The following is a 16887-nucleotide window of genomic DNA, read 5'->3' on the forward strand; positions in this document are numbered from 1 at the left end:
CAGCCATTGAAGAATAAGCACCAATTTGCGACCTGATATTCTGAAGTGTCCATCAATGTCACAAAGGATTATCTTGCAGTATAAATTCATATCTTCAGGCACTGTTTACTCTTTGGAGACACTAAGAGTTTTGTCGGCAAAGATTTCTAAAGAGACAGTATTATAAACACTATTTGACATCTACAGCTACGCGGGTGTTAAATCATTTCATTAACTATAATATATACAGAAAGGTAGGAACTATTGTGCGATTTTAAAGAACGCTTGTTTGAATATTGTCAAAATCCATATGAATTTGTGCTATTCGCTTTTTAACACCGGCTTAGGTAAAAGTTAATGAGTCACACCGGCAATATTTCGGCCATGTCGTGACGAGAACAAGTTCTACCGGAAAAATAAATACATTCAGAGCATATATCAACCTGTCAACAAAGGACAATAAAACAACGATAGTATCACAGATATATATTACAACAAGCATATAACCATACAACGTTATGACTATACATAACAATACAATACAACACATGGGCTAGAGGTCCAGCAACCAAGTTAGGCCACCACACTAGGGACCATTGGGACCTCTACCTGCACGGTACCCCAGCAGGATTTACACTATCCCTTTAGTCACTGGTGAATATGGACAAGGTTTAGCCAGAGATTAAAACAAACAAATATTCTTCGATTAAAACACTGGCAGACATATAAAAATACTTTGAACGATGTGGGCTTACATACCCTCTCAGGGGTACAATAGTTTTACACTACTTCAAACCCCCATCAAGGGCACAGCCACAAACATTCTCAGTTAATCATCACATACTACCAATTTATAAATACATAACTTTCTACATCAAAATGTATCATTTAATTCAATTTCTTTTATAAAAAAACAATAATTAAAAGAACACTTATCTGATTAAAAGGATCATTTATGGATGAAACTTTGAAACATTTATCCCTTGTGATGGAAAAATCTAAGTCAAGTAGGACATGCTTTATCGTGATTCTTTCATTACAAGGGATACAAAATGGGGGATCGTCACCTTTCAGTAAATATTCAAGAGTATATCTACAGTGGCCAATACGACATCGTCTCAGAATGACCTCTTCAAATCTGGACTGACAACCCAAGTAGGTGTAACCGATATTTGATTCATACCTACATAGGTGTCCTTGTTTTGGTACAAACAAATAGTTAGCTCTAATGTCTTTTTCTACACAACAGTCCACTTATGGCATACAGTGTAACTTGTTGCCGCTTTTTTCCCACACATGAAATTGTCTTTCCCTTTCAAATTGTATATGTTTAATTGGGAATAGTAATGGTAAATAGAATTTGAATTTGAAATATTAATTTGTTTAAATTTTGGTTCCTAAAAAAATACTTTTGTTGCATTATTGCGCTGAACGATGTCACTTATTTACGGCAATTGTCTACATATTATTATATTAATGATAAAATAAGCAGGTTGTGAAAATAATTGTTGACTTGTTTATTTACGCAAAGTGTTCAAATGTTTTTCATGTTTTTACCTCCATAAATGCAAAATATCTAAATTTAAGCAAAATCATAAATATCCTGTATGAAACGGCAGCTGTAGAAATCGTAAACGACTGTCGCCTGGACGTAAACACACTTCCGTTATTTTGTAAACCTGTTTACCTGCGTATCTGAGTGGTGGGGGCGTGCGGCACGGACCGCAGCCAGGTCAGGTGACAGTTTTCTCAGCAAGCAGCGGTGCTCACTGGCGTGTGTCCCAACCTGTCTGTATCACTGCCTGCTCCACACAAGCTCCGTCACTATCAGCCAGCCAGCCAGCCAGCCAGTCTCGTCTCGTCGCGCCTCACGACCAAACATCTGAACCTCCTGTCCCACAAACTCCGACATGGCAACCAAGGAAGACTTGCAGAGGTATGAAGCCTTCTTTGAAGCCGCTGATACTGACAAGAGCGGTTGTCTCTCCATCCAAGAGCTGAAGAATTGTCTTGCAGGCTCCGGATTCGACGATCAGACCATCATAGTATGTAAAACATGTTTTTTTATTAGTTCGTGATAACATCAAAGTCACAACTCCGAAAGCATACCGGCTACAGTTAATGTTAGCACGCGAACGTATGCTACCTGTACGTTTGATGATTAATTATCAAACCACTGGTATACAAGTGGCAACCGTTGCATGTCCTTCGCAGCGTGAAACGCAGTTACCCGTGACATGTTTGCGTCTTGACATTCACAGGACAAGCATGGCCCCGTCATGTTTAAAAGTTTAGTCTTTAGTAATTTTGTCATCTACACTGACTGTACCGTCTGTAATCTCGATGCATTTGTATTTATAGTAGAAACCCTGGGGTTTATTGACCGTGATAACGCGATATGTCCCGTTGACCCAGGCTCTTGTGAAATAGTGTTTGCTGTTGACTGCACAGCGCGCCTGGGGCCGGGAGACAAGCTTTGAATGGAGGCGCGGGGTCGTGTTTCTATATTCAAAATACTTGATCATAATACACCCGTGTTTATAACTGTAAGTTAGTTTTAGAAAGGAGATATGGACAATGTTGCTTTACATACTAGCCAGACTTGTGTACACACCATTCCACTCTGTGCTGTGTCAAGACATTCCACGGTAGCTTAATCATGTTAATACAGTTTCAGTGCTAATGAGGTCAAAAAGAACTTTTCCGCGTCGGGCTTCCTTCTCTTTCAATTGCTCCACAACATTGGAATGAAAGCGTTTTGTAAAGCACAACCAAACTGTTAAGCAACATTTGACTTTGAAGTTATGAATTTTGAAGTCTACGGGGTCTCTCTTGAGTCTAGTTAATCACTAACATACTTTAAATCTTCAAAGAAAAGAGACCTAGAGAGATGTGAGTCATCGATCTTGTGATCGTTTTTATGTGTATAGTATAAAGAAATGCAATGGATTTTTAGATGTTATAATAATAAGTCATTGCTAGTTTTTTTCCTATATATACAATATTACACATGTATGTCTTGATAGAAAATCATCTATAATTAACATATCGCGCACATGTAGCTATACAGGATGAAACTTGTGCAATAGCTGTAGCGAAAATGTAACTCAGTTCGAATATTTCTGAATCGGAATGAAGTCAGCTGCAGCCGAATTTTAAATTGTCACATTTAATGTCGTGTTAATATCGACGTAACTTGATAAACAGCTTTGATAGCCTTTGAATATGTCAAACGCCATGTGAATCTATGAGTCAGTAAATATTAATGAGCTGTTGGTCCGCAGTCGTTGGCATATCAAAAGTTTGTATCAGAATAGTATATCATAGAGGAGCGTTCTCACTGCTGTGTGTTGAATACGCATAGCCCATATAGGGACGAACCCTCAGAGGCATTTAAAGGGATACGGAGCTGAGGCCAATTGGCAGCCCCAGCTAGTTTGTAAACGATGGACTCCATTGATTTGCCTGAGAACGGAAATTGTATTGTGTATATCAATCTGTCTGATGTTCTCAAGTTCTACGAACAAATAACCCGTGAACATCCGGGTTAAAATGGGTCTTCAGCAACACATGCTTGTCCTAAGAGGCGACTTATTTACAGACCGACGTCATACAGCTGGAATATTGCTAAAGAGTGCGGCGTTAAACAACAAACAACAAGCAAAATAATCGTTCACTGGACATGTTGGATGCTCTGAAACAATGATCTTTAGTTCCAAGAGGAAACAAAATATTCTATATGAAAGACCACCACCACCACCCACCTAACCTAACCCCACCCCCAGAATTAAATGGGCTGTCCCTTATTACATAGACACTGTCCCAGTTTACTCTAGACTGTAATCCTTTGATGGAATGTTGCTGTTGGAAGTTTGCCAGTCACCGCTCCGGGCTCTGTTTTTGAAAGCATCATGGTGTGCTGAGATATCTCGGCGATAGCCTATCAAGTATATTTTCCTAGGAGGCCTGAGGAATTTTAAGTTATATTTTATGTCATAGGTCAAGGTTATTTTCAAGGTCAAATGATGGTCGTAAGCACATTTATGTAGTTCGGAACGGAAGAAGTGTTCACTGACCCGCGTTCAAGTTCAAGGTCGCTGTGAAGGTTACTCTTATTGCAAGTGGGCAAATGAATCCACTGTTCCCTGCAGTCTTACGTATGCAGAGAATCTTTGATTTGACACAGCCGGTATATTTTATGAAATGACAAGAAATAAAAACATGTCAAAGTTGTAATAGGCCACTGTGCGACCTTCAGTAGCGGGAAAATACCAGCAAATGTAGGTCACTTTAACCTACTTTCAATAAGTAGCATATTCCACCAAATCACTGAAGCGTGAGATACGAACGGATTTTCATAATCAATAAATGAATCGTTTATATCCCAACTATTCTGTTAGCCCATGTCGGATGGAACTGTCAAGATGTTGATGTTTTACGCCGCAGTCGGCAGTATTCCTTATGTCAAGGCGACCTGTTAATTGTCCTGATCTGGGCCACACAAGCCAGGACCTATATTAGGGTAGATGCCACTCAGTCAACCAAGCCACCGAGAATTATCTCCGATTAGTTCGCCGCCTCTTACGACAAGCCTAGATTGCTTTTTTTTTAGCACAGAGTCTCCACGGTGATGTGGAAACAAGAAACTGATTCGGAAAATACTGTAAGGAAATGCATATGAAAAATTAATGTTAATTCTTTTTCGGCATGTAGGACGTTCTGGTTTAACTTCACAGCATGTGCAGTCAAGACAGGAAATAGATCCTCAGGGCAATTAGATATAACCATAAGCTTGGAGGTTGAGGCAGGGGGGCGTCTGGTTTCATTACGTGCTCCAAACCGGAAGTCATGTCATTACACCGATATGGCATATCGCTTTCTTGGAACCGTAGTTAAAAGTCAAACTGCAGAAGTGTGTGTTTTTCGTGCGTTAATTTCGGGTAATACTTTATCATGAAGTATGTGATGTGAACCAGTTTACGTATTTGCTCAAAAGGGCAACGTCAGCTTATATAGTAACGCTCTGATGATCATCGGCCTCCTAACTACGTGCGATTTTTAGCGGGAACAGGATGAGGAAGCAGAGCATCATTGCATACACAAATTGGCATGTCAAATGTCTTTAAACATTTAAAAAGAATAACAAATGTAAGTATCGTCCCAGAGACCGAAGATTGTTGAAGTTATGAAACTGAGAGGAACTAACAATTTACTCGGTGTAGTTGGAGCAACGGTTGACCAATATGCCGTGCAGGGTTCGGTCCCTTGGGCGCTTCGGAATTCTTTGATCGTGGTAGGGTATTGGTACTTTTCAGATGTAGTATTGTTCCTCTAAGAGTTGAAGCTTGGGGGACATGATAGCTGCCCTTTTCCTGAGATCAAATGTTTTTATTGTAAAAAATGTATTGAGGATGAATATCATGCTTTTCTACACTGCCCTTTACACTCTGGAAAATGAAATGCATTCAAGTTTCATCATGTGTCTTTTAATGATGAGAAATAAAGATTATTTTGTCACGTGTGACATTTGTATCTGCCAAACATTTTAAAACAAGGCCATGTCAATGTGTATATACGTGCCAAATATTCACTTAACTGTAACAGTTTCTGTATTCTAATCTAAGTTAATTTTAGTTTCACTGTATTTTATGAGTGTCTTCTAGGTCCGTATGGAACAGCTCAATATTTTAATGCGTTTTATCTTTCATATATTAGCATCATATTTGGAGGTTAGACCTGCCAGCCTGTCTGTCTGGATTCAAATCCCAGATTCGACCTGTGCATTAATGCTAGCCCAGTCAGCACCATATCCAATTTCACTAAAGTCTAAAATCATACGTTTAACCAAACTCACTCACTTTGTAATTGGACTAATTAATAACTGTACATATATTAAATATAATCCTGAAGTGGTGTCTGAGAGACTGGACTCTCACTTGAAAGAATCCACATGAACTCCGTATAGTCAGAGGGTCATGAGATCGCCGCCTCGGGGTCTATTTCAGGTCCATGAATCATCAGTATGTTCTTCTGGATCAAAATCGCAGCAATTACACACTACTAAATGTCAGCCAACCATCACATCTGGTGACAGTCTAACACTCATGACCTTACAGATACCCAGTACTCCACGCTCCGGTGCCCGGGATGTACTAAATATACAATAAATATCGGCGCATTGTATTTTCGCTTTCGAACATCCTCGATTGTGTTCGTCTTTGAGATACGGAAATATGATATGATTTTCTGAATGCTTGGCTCACTCGACGCTGATTGGTTGAATGGAGAATTCACCTGACGCGACCTCAGATCTTCACGCAGAGGTGGGGTAAAATGAGGTTTAACGTTGCGTTGAAGATGAATGCACTTCTATAGCGACATGCATGCATCGAGATACCATGCCACAGTTTTAACATGGATACCCCACTCACACAGTATAACGACTCAGAGCCAACCAGTCCTTGTTTTGGCCCCATAATGCCGAGCGCCAGGCAGGTTAACAACAAGTACCATCTTTAAACGTCTTTTGGTAAGACGCGTCCGGGGATCGATCACCGGACCTTCCGCTCTCAGGGCGGACGCTCTACCACCAGACCACGGAGGAGGGGAGTTAAGGGGAAGGTGTATATCTTATAGCTTGACAGAAAATGAAGCTAGCCAGTCAGGCTACCCAGATATCATTTTCACGAGCTAAAAAGAAAAGAAAGTAGCCACGGGCTATCGGGCAGGTGCCTATTTCACACGATGCAATCATCCAAGTCACAGAGCCTGACCACCAAATCCATTTAGTCGTCTCGCGACCAGCAGAGGTTGCGCCGGGATCTATTCTCGCCCGAGCCAAGCCCCTCTTTAATTTGGTGAGGGGGTGGAGCGAATGGGAAGGAAATAGTGTTCAACGATGAGGAGCCCGTGTCCAGTCTAGATCTAGGTTGTGTAGTTATCGCCAGGTATGAAATTAAGACAGTATTTCGATGTCTGTGTGTATAGTAGTATTTTAAAAGTAGTCGTTGAAGAACTTGGATCAAACCTGCTGGGACAGACAGTTGGCCATAGCGAAGTCCGCCTTTAATAACAAGTACACGAAGAGACACCCTGTCGACACCTCAACTCAAGATGTGTTTGAGTGTTCTACAAATTCACTTCCGTTATCTTGTGTTGCTGGTAATGAGAGGGCGTATCGAGATGGAATGCCTAGCATGAGTTCCCGTGTCTTGACAAAGAGTCGGGCGTCAAGATTTCACAATACCGACTCAATAACTGATTTAGGAGAAGCCCGCTCATATTGCGCTGTAACATGGTGAGGGAAATGCTATGTTATTGATATGTACCTTGCCCGATAGTAGCGTTCGTGCACTCCTTAATCCCCATAGGAGTGTACGTCGTGGTGTGGCTCTAAGCTACTTCCAACTATTGGGCAAGGTAGCATCATATCTATTTACGAGTCATGTCTAATGTACAGCTTTTCCCCAGCGTTGCTTCAAGTCCATTTATGAGGTCATCGAGGGTCACCTGTATGCTCGATCGTGGTTTAAGTGGATGCAATCTCAGAAACTATTTATTAATCTCCACTTAAGTCTGGGCGTGTTAGAAACCCAACAGCGTATACATGCTCATTCTGAATTATCCATCGCATTATATATCAACTCTATTTTGACAAGTAGCTGGACCCAATCAGCACATAGCTTCGTTTCGGAAGTAACAATAAAATAACGTTCAAAATTGAGATTTGAGTATTGTAAGTGTTAACCTTCTAGCGCCTTGCAAGGCAGCTTGCGTTGTATACTCCCCAGGGAGCTGAGAATGAAGATCGAGTGCACACTGATCCATTGACCAGGGCAATAATGTTAACGCTTTGAGCATGCACGCTGTGTATTGAGTCTAGCAGAATGTAAGTACACACCCATTATTAGTACTAGAACTAGTATTAGTATTATTAACAAGGGACTCGTGCAGTGGGGATACAACAGCATATTCTGACTTGGGAAGCTATGTTGCAAGTAGTGTCATTGGAACGCGACTCTAAACGAAGTATGGTGGAATGGATCCAGGGCATACATAAGAAAACAGAGGACCTGTAATACATGTGCTGTATAATCGCGGGTGATGAATTATATAGCGTTATAAACATCTGTGGCAGTGAATCATGCACAGCCATCATGCACAGCAGCTGCGGGAGCTGATTGAGCCCAGACAATAGATTATATGTGCAGGCACAGATTGTGTCAATAAGTCGTAGATTCAGCAAAAATTACCTGTGGTAGCGGGGTGTTCGGCGGTAGGTGTCGTGAACACCACGAGGCCGAATTTCGAGGGTGGACACGAACGTTAATTATATATAAAATCCCGTGCGACCCATTGTTGACTTTGGAACGATTTTGAAAACAATAATTTGATCAAAAAACATACTGCAAAAAAGTATTTTACCTCAGTTTTTACAAAAAAAAGCACTGATTATACTTGATGCCCTGAAAAAACTTACGTTTTGAACAGAATATTTGTTGTGTTAATACATTATATGTTTCTGTTATGAATACATTAATACGATCACATTTACTTTGCGTACGTTTATAAGATTGATGTTTGTGTTTGCTTAGACTGACATTTCGTACTTTTTTAATTTATGTATATGCTTCGTCATTTCTGTTTCAGTTATGAATAAATTTATTTGGACACATTTACTTTGAATGTTTAAAAAACGTCTCCCGACACTCGGTTGTGTTTACATTGTCAGTCATTGTTCGAAACTGAAACACCGCCACCTTGCGGGCTATTTATAGTCAGGGTGGGGCTTTAAGGTTTGTTTGATGTTTGTGTTTATCATTCGTCATTTGTGTTTCAGGACATGTTCGTGGAGTTCGATAAAGACGGTGACCGTAAAGTGACAAAGAAAGAATATATGACAGCGCTGGGAAAACTGCCCCCGTCCCGACTCGAGTAAGCAAATATCTAAAACTGTGAGGTCATTGCTGGAAGTTGTTTATAAGTGTCATGACACGTAATCCAAATATCTCATACTGAAAAAACCCATTCTATCTGTGGATTCCCTTGGCAGTGACCTTGACATATCTCATGTGGGGATTCCAGGGCGAAATAGGTCCCCGGTATCACAAGCTTGTCGTAAGATGAGGTTATCGGCAATCTATAATCTGGGCTCTTGTCTCATCACGCTAACTCAATGGGCACCATCTGGTACCCTCCCACCTATACATACATACATACATACATACATACATACATACATACAAACATACAAACATACATACATACATACATACATACATACATGTTCTATTGAACAGTATCACAATGCATAGCTGATATAGCTATTGATCCCGCCAGTATCGGACATGTCAAGCTGTTCAGTAATACAATCGTGACACTGTATTGGACCTTTGTTTCCAGTGAAGCCAAACTTCGGAAAGCATTCAAGGATCTGGACTCTGACAACAGTGGAACCCTTGATGCCGGTGAAATAAAAAAAGCTTTGAGTTCATGCGGCACAAAAATCACTGATGAAACTGCAACGGTACGAAATTTCAATCTTTCTTAAGTAAATTTACGTTACTAAAAGACGTTAAAAGATGGTACTTGTTCTTACCCTGCCTGGCGCTCGGCAAGTCGGCGTTAAGGATATGAAACAACGACTGGTTGGCTCGGAGTTGATATAATGTGCCTTGGTTGTGAAATCCATGTTAAAAGTACAGCATTGTATCTCAGTAGAGTAGCACTATGAAACCAGCGAATTGACGAATATAGGTAGAGCATGAATTGCACGTGCACGGGGTCACACTCCATCACAGTGCCTGCTCATGAAACGCATTCTGTCCCAAAACGTTAACACCGATTGTCCCTGATGTGTGGCAGTATCTTCACAGATAATAATAACAATAATATTGATGATGATGATGAGAATAATATATTGATTCTTTATATTTCAGGCTATCATCAAACAGGTTGACACCGACGGCGATGGAAAAGTCAACGTGAAGGAGTTCCTGGCTGTCTTCCGCAGCCAGAGTTAGCCAAGCCTCCGCATCCCGCTCACTGGCAGCTTGACCTTCACTCGAAGGTTTTTAATGTACAATTTGGTCATAGCATAGACAGTTTCATAATCTTTCTAATAGTGGCTTCGACTGTCAGTCTCCAAAGTACACGTTTAGTGTCCATGTTTAACTGTCCATATGAATCCTACATTGTGAACACACGAGTTAACGGGGCGATGGGGTAGCCTAGCGTTGGCTATCATGCCGAAGACCCGGGTTCGATTCTCCACATGAGTACAGCGTGTGAAGCTACTTGATATTGCCCAGCCTTACATGACGCAATATATAATACTAAAATCGGCGCAAGATCTCCGTCCCCGACCACATAGTATTAAATGCACCTTTCACTTCCGTTACCCATTCACCTGTACACAGAGGTTATCATGCGATGTGCTTTGGGTCGGTAAATATCCTGAATTAAGAATAAACATTTTATTTAGCAAGCATAAAATCGCAGGAGTGATAACCTCTTTATCATACATATGTCATTCCTAAGTTCTATTGGAGAAAAGGGTATTTTCATCTCGCACAAACGGTACCTAAAAATTGCATTTTTCCTGGATTGTGCGCATTAATATATTACGTCACAAAGTCGGTAATTAGTCAGTTGGACAGTGACAGCGTGTAGTATAGTTCCACTTGAAAGTTGTTTTCAGACACTGATTGTTGATGTTTTGTTAACGATATTTGAGCATCGTATTATAAGGTAACAGTATGATCGTTTGAAAAATAACTACTTGTGGTTTGTTTCGGTATAAATTGGCCGGGAGATAAGGGCGAATCTATGTAAGCACTGAAAGTTGTACTACCTGACCTTTCATATTTGAATACGTAAATATAAGAAACTTGTTTGTGTACAGAGCGTACAGCATGTTTTTTTTTCTGAATCGTCACTGTCGGGACATATTTGGAGAAAGTGGACCCATCAATGTTGAACTGTTAAAATCGTCTGTCAGCTACTGTCAAATGTCTATGTAAGCCTGCTTGTGTATTAACTGTAGACAAGTTCAGAAACTATTGTTTTTGCTTCATTTAATTACCACTTTGTATTACAGAAAAGAGAAACAATAAATAACATTAAGTTGGTGTTCGTTTGATCTATTCTCTGTGCAGAGTTGTTTCCCTTGGGCGTTGCAGACGGTTGATTCTAGGTTGTTGGCACCATGCCCGTGCCTGTGGTTTTCACCAAAGCGGTAAACGTTGGCCCCGATCATCAAAGCGAATTAAATTGATCGTAGCTCCTATACTTTAACATAGGCTTACTATACTCGATCGCTTTATGGAACGGGGCCCTGCATCACTTGGGGCTTGCCGCCAATATTAAGATGTTGCACAGTGACATAACCGACATTGGCGTTAAACTAACTCTTTCATTTTGAACTATTATATTTCAATGTGCTCCGTGAGGATCGGATGTTGCAATGTGTAACCTGGCTGATTGTGTTTCGTCATACCCCGACGAGGTGGATTGATGCTCGTGTTGTCAACCACTGGTTTGCTTAGATCAGACTCGATCACAAGTCACCATGCTACAGCTTGAATATTTCTGACAGCGGCAGCATCTACGACCTGCATCATTTCGGGCTTTCCCCCCAAATAATTATAACTGGAATGCCTTCTGTTCAAAGCGGTGTTGAACCCAACTCACTCACTCAGAGAGACCGCCTCCGTTGTCTTGTTGGAGAGCGGAAGGTCCGGGGTAAGATCCCCGGCCGCGTCATACCAAAAGACGTTTAAAGATGGTACTTGTTGTTACCCTGTTTGGAGCTCGGCATTAAGGGGCTAAAACAAGGAATGGCCGGCTCGGAGTCAGTGTACTGTCTGAGTTGGGTATTCATGTTAAACTGCGGCATGGTATCTCAGCGGGTTAGCACTAAAAATCGGCATCTGTCCGGACTAGTGCGCGCGCACGCACGCACATACGCGTGAATGCACGTCGCTATATTCTTTTCCCCCATGTTCTTACCCTGCCTGGCGCTCGGCACTGATAGGGGCCTGGTCGGCACGGTGGCCGCATACTGCGGCATGGTATGTCAGTGGGCTAGCGCTGATGAACCAGCTTGAGTACGGACTTGTTCACGTACGTACACGCTATGTAAGAGCATTAACCTTGAATGCGACGCTAAACCCAATTTCTCCTCACCTCATAGTCGAGAGATAGTTTACAAACTAATACAACATTGAATCCTAAGTTTAGAATGCCTATTTACTCAAAAAACATTCACAGACCCCTTATGTTAGATATTTGACCCAATCAATACATGTGGTTCACGCGAGATTTAAATTTATATGAAATTCAGTAAATGAGATAACAGCTGGTTGAATTCATAAATATGCAAACACATTAACAAGCCGGTGACACATACATACTAAAGCTATTTCATTATTCATGACTAGAGATTCGACCAGTCAGGAAACAGATGTCGTTATAGCAACCATCACATTTCCATAAAACTTTTGCATGCACCATTATAAGTCGAAAACGGCGCGTTTGGTTTTGTAAACAGAAACATTGAAACAAAGGAATGAGTACAGTACATGTGATGCTGTAGATTCCTGCATGCTCAAAGCGGTACATCATGATTACCCCGGTCCGTGGATCAGTGTGCACTCGAATGCACCTCTCAGCTCCCTAGGGAGTAAACTCAAGCTGCATATGAGGCGACAGAAGGTTAACAGTCACGTTGCCATCCTACCGGGTACCCGTTCGCTGCTGACTCATTTTTCGAACTAATTTAGTCACGTGCCGAAGGAGACATCATGCAACGTCACCCGTCCACCTGCCCTCCACGACCAACGTTGCTGAATTTCGTCACGTACATATAGGACCATGTGTCACCAGATGAGATATTCAGTTGTGCAAGAAGGGTGTCCTTTAGTGAGCACAAAACACAACAGTTCGAGATGTACTCCTACCACTTTCCATACATCTTATCTTGTGTTTGTTTAACGCCGCACTCAGCAATATTCCAGCTATATGACGGCGGTCTGTAAATAATCGAGTCTGGACTAGTCACGCCATTGGAATCGATTGAAATCGATGACATGCAACAACCAAGTCAGCGAACCTGACCACTCGATCCCGTTAGTCGCCTCTTACGACAAACGTAGTCGCCTTTTACGGCTAGAATGGGTTGCTTGAAGACCTATTCTACCCCGGATCTTCACGGGTCACATCTTATCTAAATTGATGCCTTCAGCTATGCTATATTTGTGAACACGATAACACATAACAATACCTCCAGGACATGTTCTTATTTACGGCGACTCAATCTTCTGGAATATAAAGTAACCATACTCCTTCTCCAAACACCTGTAGGAAGTGCCGGTGCATTCAGTAATGAAAGTGTATGGATTTTGTCATTTAAGCGTTATTTAATGCAGGTGTAGAGGTATAGATGGCAAAGTAAGGGTTTGTCCTGAATATTTTTTATCAAAATTAGTGAAAGGGATGGGGTCACAAGTTGTTCAATTTGGTGGATATTTTTAAAATAATTGTAATTTTACCCTTCGGCGGGAGACGTTTATCCTAATATCAGTAATGGCTGGTCTGGTCCTGACTCGATTATTCACAGACCAGCGCCATATTGTTGGAATAGTGGTAAGTGCGGCGTAAAAAAAGGCACAAGCATATATACATAAAATTGATCCATAAATATTCAGTGTATCTGAATCGTCCATATTGAAGACTCCAATCTCAATTAAATCAGATCGTTTATTCAGATACAATACCTTTCTGTATGGAGGGTCGCGCGAGGTAAACTTTCTAATCGGCCAATCAGCGTCGTGTCTTCCAAATACTCGGTACGAGTGAACGAAGCATTCGGACAAGCATCTCGGGTGAGTGAGTGAATGAGTATCGTTTTATGTCGTTATTAGCAATTTTCCAGCAATATCACGGCGGGGAACACCAGAAATGGGTTTCACACATTATACCCATGTCGGGAATGCAACCCGGGTCTTCGGCGTGACGATACCACTAGGCTATCCCACCGTCCCTCTCAGTGTAGCTCGAAACGGAAACCTAAATAATAAAGGCTGCGCCATTATATGGTTGTGGATATTTAATATTCCCTGCATGTCGTTTCTGAGCTTCGTGACATTTACACTCAACCTCAAACATTTATAACCATCGGATCAGTATTTATGATTGCTTTTTTTTAAATCGAAATTAGCGAGTCCACATAGTAAAGAAATGAAGCCGAATTGTTTTAGAAAGATGTCATCTGACTGGCATTTAGACTGGGCGTCAGGTTCGCCCAGGGATCATCTATCGCGACCTTCTGTGCGGTGGTGACGTCAGACCTTCACAAAGACATTCGAGTATAAAACATCTGAATTTAATGAGACTGGATCACTCAGTTAGACTCGTGGTCGTGTGTCTGCATTCTCCATTCCTGAGTTAAATGCAACAAATGCACCAGCTACTCTTTATACCCTCTAGTGATGTCATTTAAAACACATTTAAAGTTTATTCGTGATAGTATGAGTCATTACAACCATGCAATGTGAACGTTATTTCATCTCTAGGGAACGCCTTGCGTTCTTGTGTTTCCAGATGTCGACACACGGTGATGCAAACACTCTTTGAGATTGTGAAAATACGCCTCATTTGAGTGCATTAAACGTTTTCAGAGTTCCCGGCCTCAAAAGCATTAAATCGACATAAACTTATTAAGGCAGATACTGCCAAACAGTTGGCCCGAGATAGTTCCTGCATGTAACCCTTGAAGTCTAGAGACTGGTTTTCAGTATGTCACAATAACGACTATATTTATCAAATTATTGATCTTAGTTCAGTTGGAGAGTGTTCCGTTGGGCGTACGTTATGCATGGATAGTGAGGAGGTTGGGTTTATAACACCGCTTTATATCACGGCGTGTCAGATTAATGAGAGAGGAAAGCACGAAGTGATGCAAGTCTGACCTTTATCACTTCAGTGAAACCAGCGAGAACGGGCATGATGCTGACAAACCTAGAAACTAGGGCTGGGACGGGTAACTCGGGTACTCGGGTCGAGTGGGTCCTGAGTGGGACCCGGGTACCCACAGGACTACCCGGACCAGTGGTTAGTCACCTAATATATTGTTTAATGACAAACATTATCTTAAACTCTATGGTAACACTACAGGTCACTAATGTTCCCAATCTAATTCGTATTGAATATGCGCCCATTCCTTCTGACTTTTATATATTTGAATTAAGATAAAACTTCATGCAGTAAACGTCAGTGTATGCATCTAAATACATTTTGCCAGGGCTGCGGTCAAACTTTTTTCCAAATCGGACAGTGTGTACCTATCTTTAGATATCCACAGCGTGTATCCAGGTAGGGTCGGGTAATAGGGTGGTGGGTACCCGGGTAGTAAATTTGGACTCGTCCCAGCCATACCAGAAACATCATCGGGGAGATTTGAACCCACGGTCATAGCTTTCTGGCGATCCCAATGGCATCTTCCCGAGGCAAGCGTGTCAACTAGTTTTCACAAGACTTTGATACAGGCATGTGAATCTTGCCGCGGGAAGATGGACCAAGGGACGCAACTCTGCAGAGCGAATTGCGCTACCTCAGACGACTGGTCCAGCCGTGGTTTCGGTGCTGAATAGTATTTCCTAAGTATTGTAAGATGTCGGGAATGTATGGAATACTGTAAGGGGTAATATTCCATAGAAATACCATTATCACACTGTGTTTTCCCACAAAGCACCAGCTAGGCAAGAGAGCGAGCGAGCGTGCGCGCGTCGCAGTGAGGGAGTGAGTTACTCATCAAGTATTTCAGCTGCATTCACGGCGGCCTCAGTCTTGACCAGTCTGACCAGTTGTTTCCCGTTATCCTCACCGGATCTGAAGAAGCGACTACGGCCACTACAAATGGCCAGAAGAGCACCAATTAACATACCTCACGTACAATACGCAATCTCATTAAAATCAGACCTCAGTTAGCGAGAACTAGCTCTTAATTGTAATGAAGAAGTTATTCATCCATTAATCCTATCCTTACTTAGTACTCCAACTTCTAAATGACTCTCGGAGAAATCAATTTAGTCGTCTGGTCAGACAGTAAGCGAGTTTAGTTTAACGCCACTTTGAATATTAATATTTACGTTTTATCACGACGTGTCAGCTTCATCTTGTAGTAAAGCACGAACTGGTGCGGGTCTCAGACGTTTGCTACTTCGGTGAAACCCACGGGCACGGGTATGGTGCTGACAAACCAAGATACATGTCATGGCGAACTGGAATTCTAACCAACGATCATAGGTTTCCGGCACACCTCATATGAGTGAGTGAGTTGTGTTTAACGCCGCTTTTAAAAGTATTCTACTTATATCGCGGCGTGTCAGCTGAATGTGGGAGGAAAGCCCGAAGTGATGCAGGTCTCAGACGTTTACCACTTCGGTGAAACCCACGAGCACGGGTATGGTGCTGACAAACCTGGAAATATAATCGGGGCGAACCGGGATACGAACCCACAATCATGGGTTTCTGGTGTGCCCGAGGGACGCAATTCTGTACAGCGAATTGCGGCGCCTTAGACGACTGTGCCACCTGTGGCCCCCACAGTGAATTTTGCGCATGAGACTACTAGGCAACTGGTAACCCCTGTGAAGTAGGAAACACCATGGGACATTCAATCGTATGTGTTTTTTTTATCAACAATGGTTCCCTGATGGGAAGATCTTGCTTGTTCACAGTATCTATTTTGCTTATGTTCATAAGACCGTAAAAGTAGTGCCGAAATTTGCCCAATGATATAATGTCTGACATAAAATTGTTGATTATTGCTTTAATGGTTCAAATAAGGGTAAGGGGTCACACAAGTAACTTTATTGCATATGTTTTTTTATATTGTTTTATTGCCTC

General features: G+C 41.7%; 1 protein-coding gene across 1 annotated transcript; it reads left to right on the forward strand.

Moving 5' to 3' along the window:
* Nucleotides 1–1681: 1681 nt before the first annotated feature.
* Nucleotides 1682–11108, forward strand: LOC124110738 (calmodulin-like protein 5). Its single transcript, XM_046470106.2, has 4 exons — nt 1682–2024; nt 8819–8913; nt 9382–9505; nt 9918–11108. Exons 1-4 carry the CDS (start codon nt 1890–1892, stop codon nt 9999–10001), a joined length of 438 nt encoding a protein of 145 aa, XP_046326062.2. The 5' UTR covers nt 1682–1889; the 3' UTR covers nt 10002–11108.
* Nucleotides 11109–16887: the final 5779 nt, after the last annotated feature.

Source organism: Haliotis rufescens, unplaced genomic scaffold (genome assembly GCF_023055435.1).
Source record: "Haliotis rufescens isolate VD_foot unplaced genomic scaffold, xgHalRufe1.0.p SCAF_10, whole genome shotgun sequence".
Taxonomy (NCBI): Eukaryota; Metazoa; Mollusca; class Gastropoda; order Lepetellida; family Haliotidae; genus Haliotis; species Haliotis rufescens.

What these genes read in the sequence shown, in the direction of transcription:
- LOC124110738 (XM_046470106.2), top strand. Translation starts at nt 1,890, where the DNA reads ATGGCAACCAAGGAAGACTTGCAGAGGTATGAAGCCTTCTTTGAAGCC. An exon ending in CTGCCCCCGTCCCGACTCGA is followed by an intron (nt 8,914 to 9,381) that starts GTAAGCAAATAT and finishes CTTTGTTTCCAG; the next exon opens with TGAAGCCAAACTTCGGAAAG. An exon ending in TCACTGATGAAACTGCAACG is followed by an intron (nt 9,506 to 9,917) that starts GTACGAAATTTC and finishes TTTATATTTCAG; the next exon opens with GCTATCATCAAACAGGTTGA.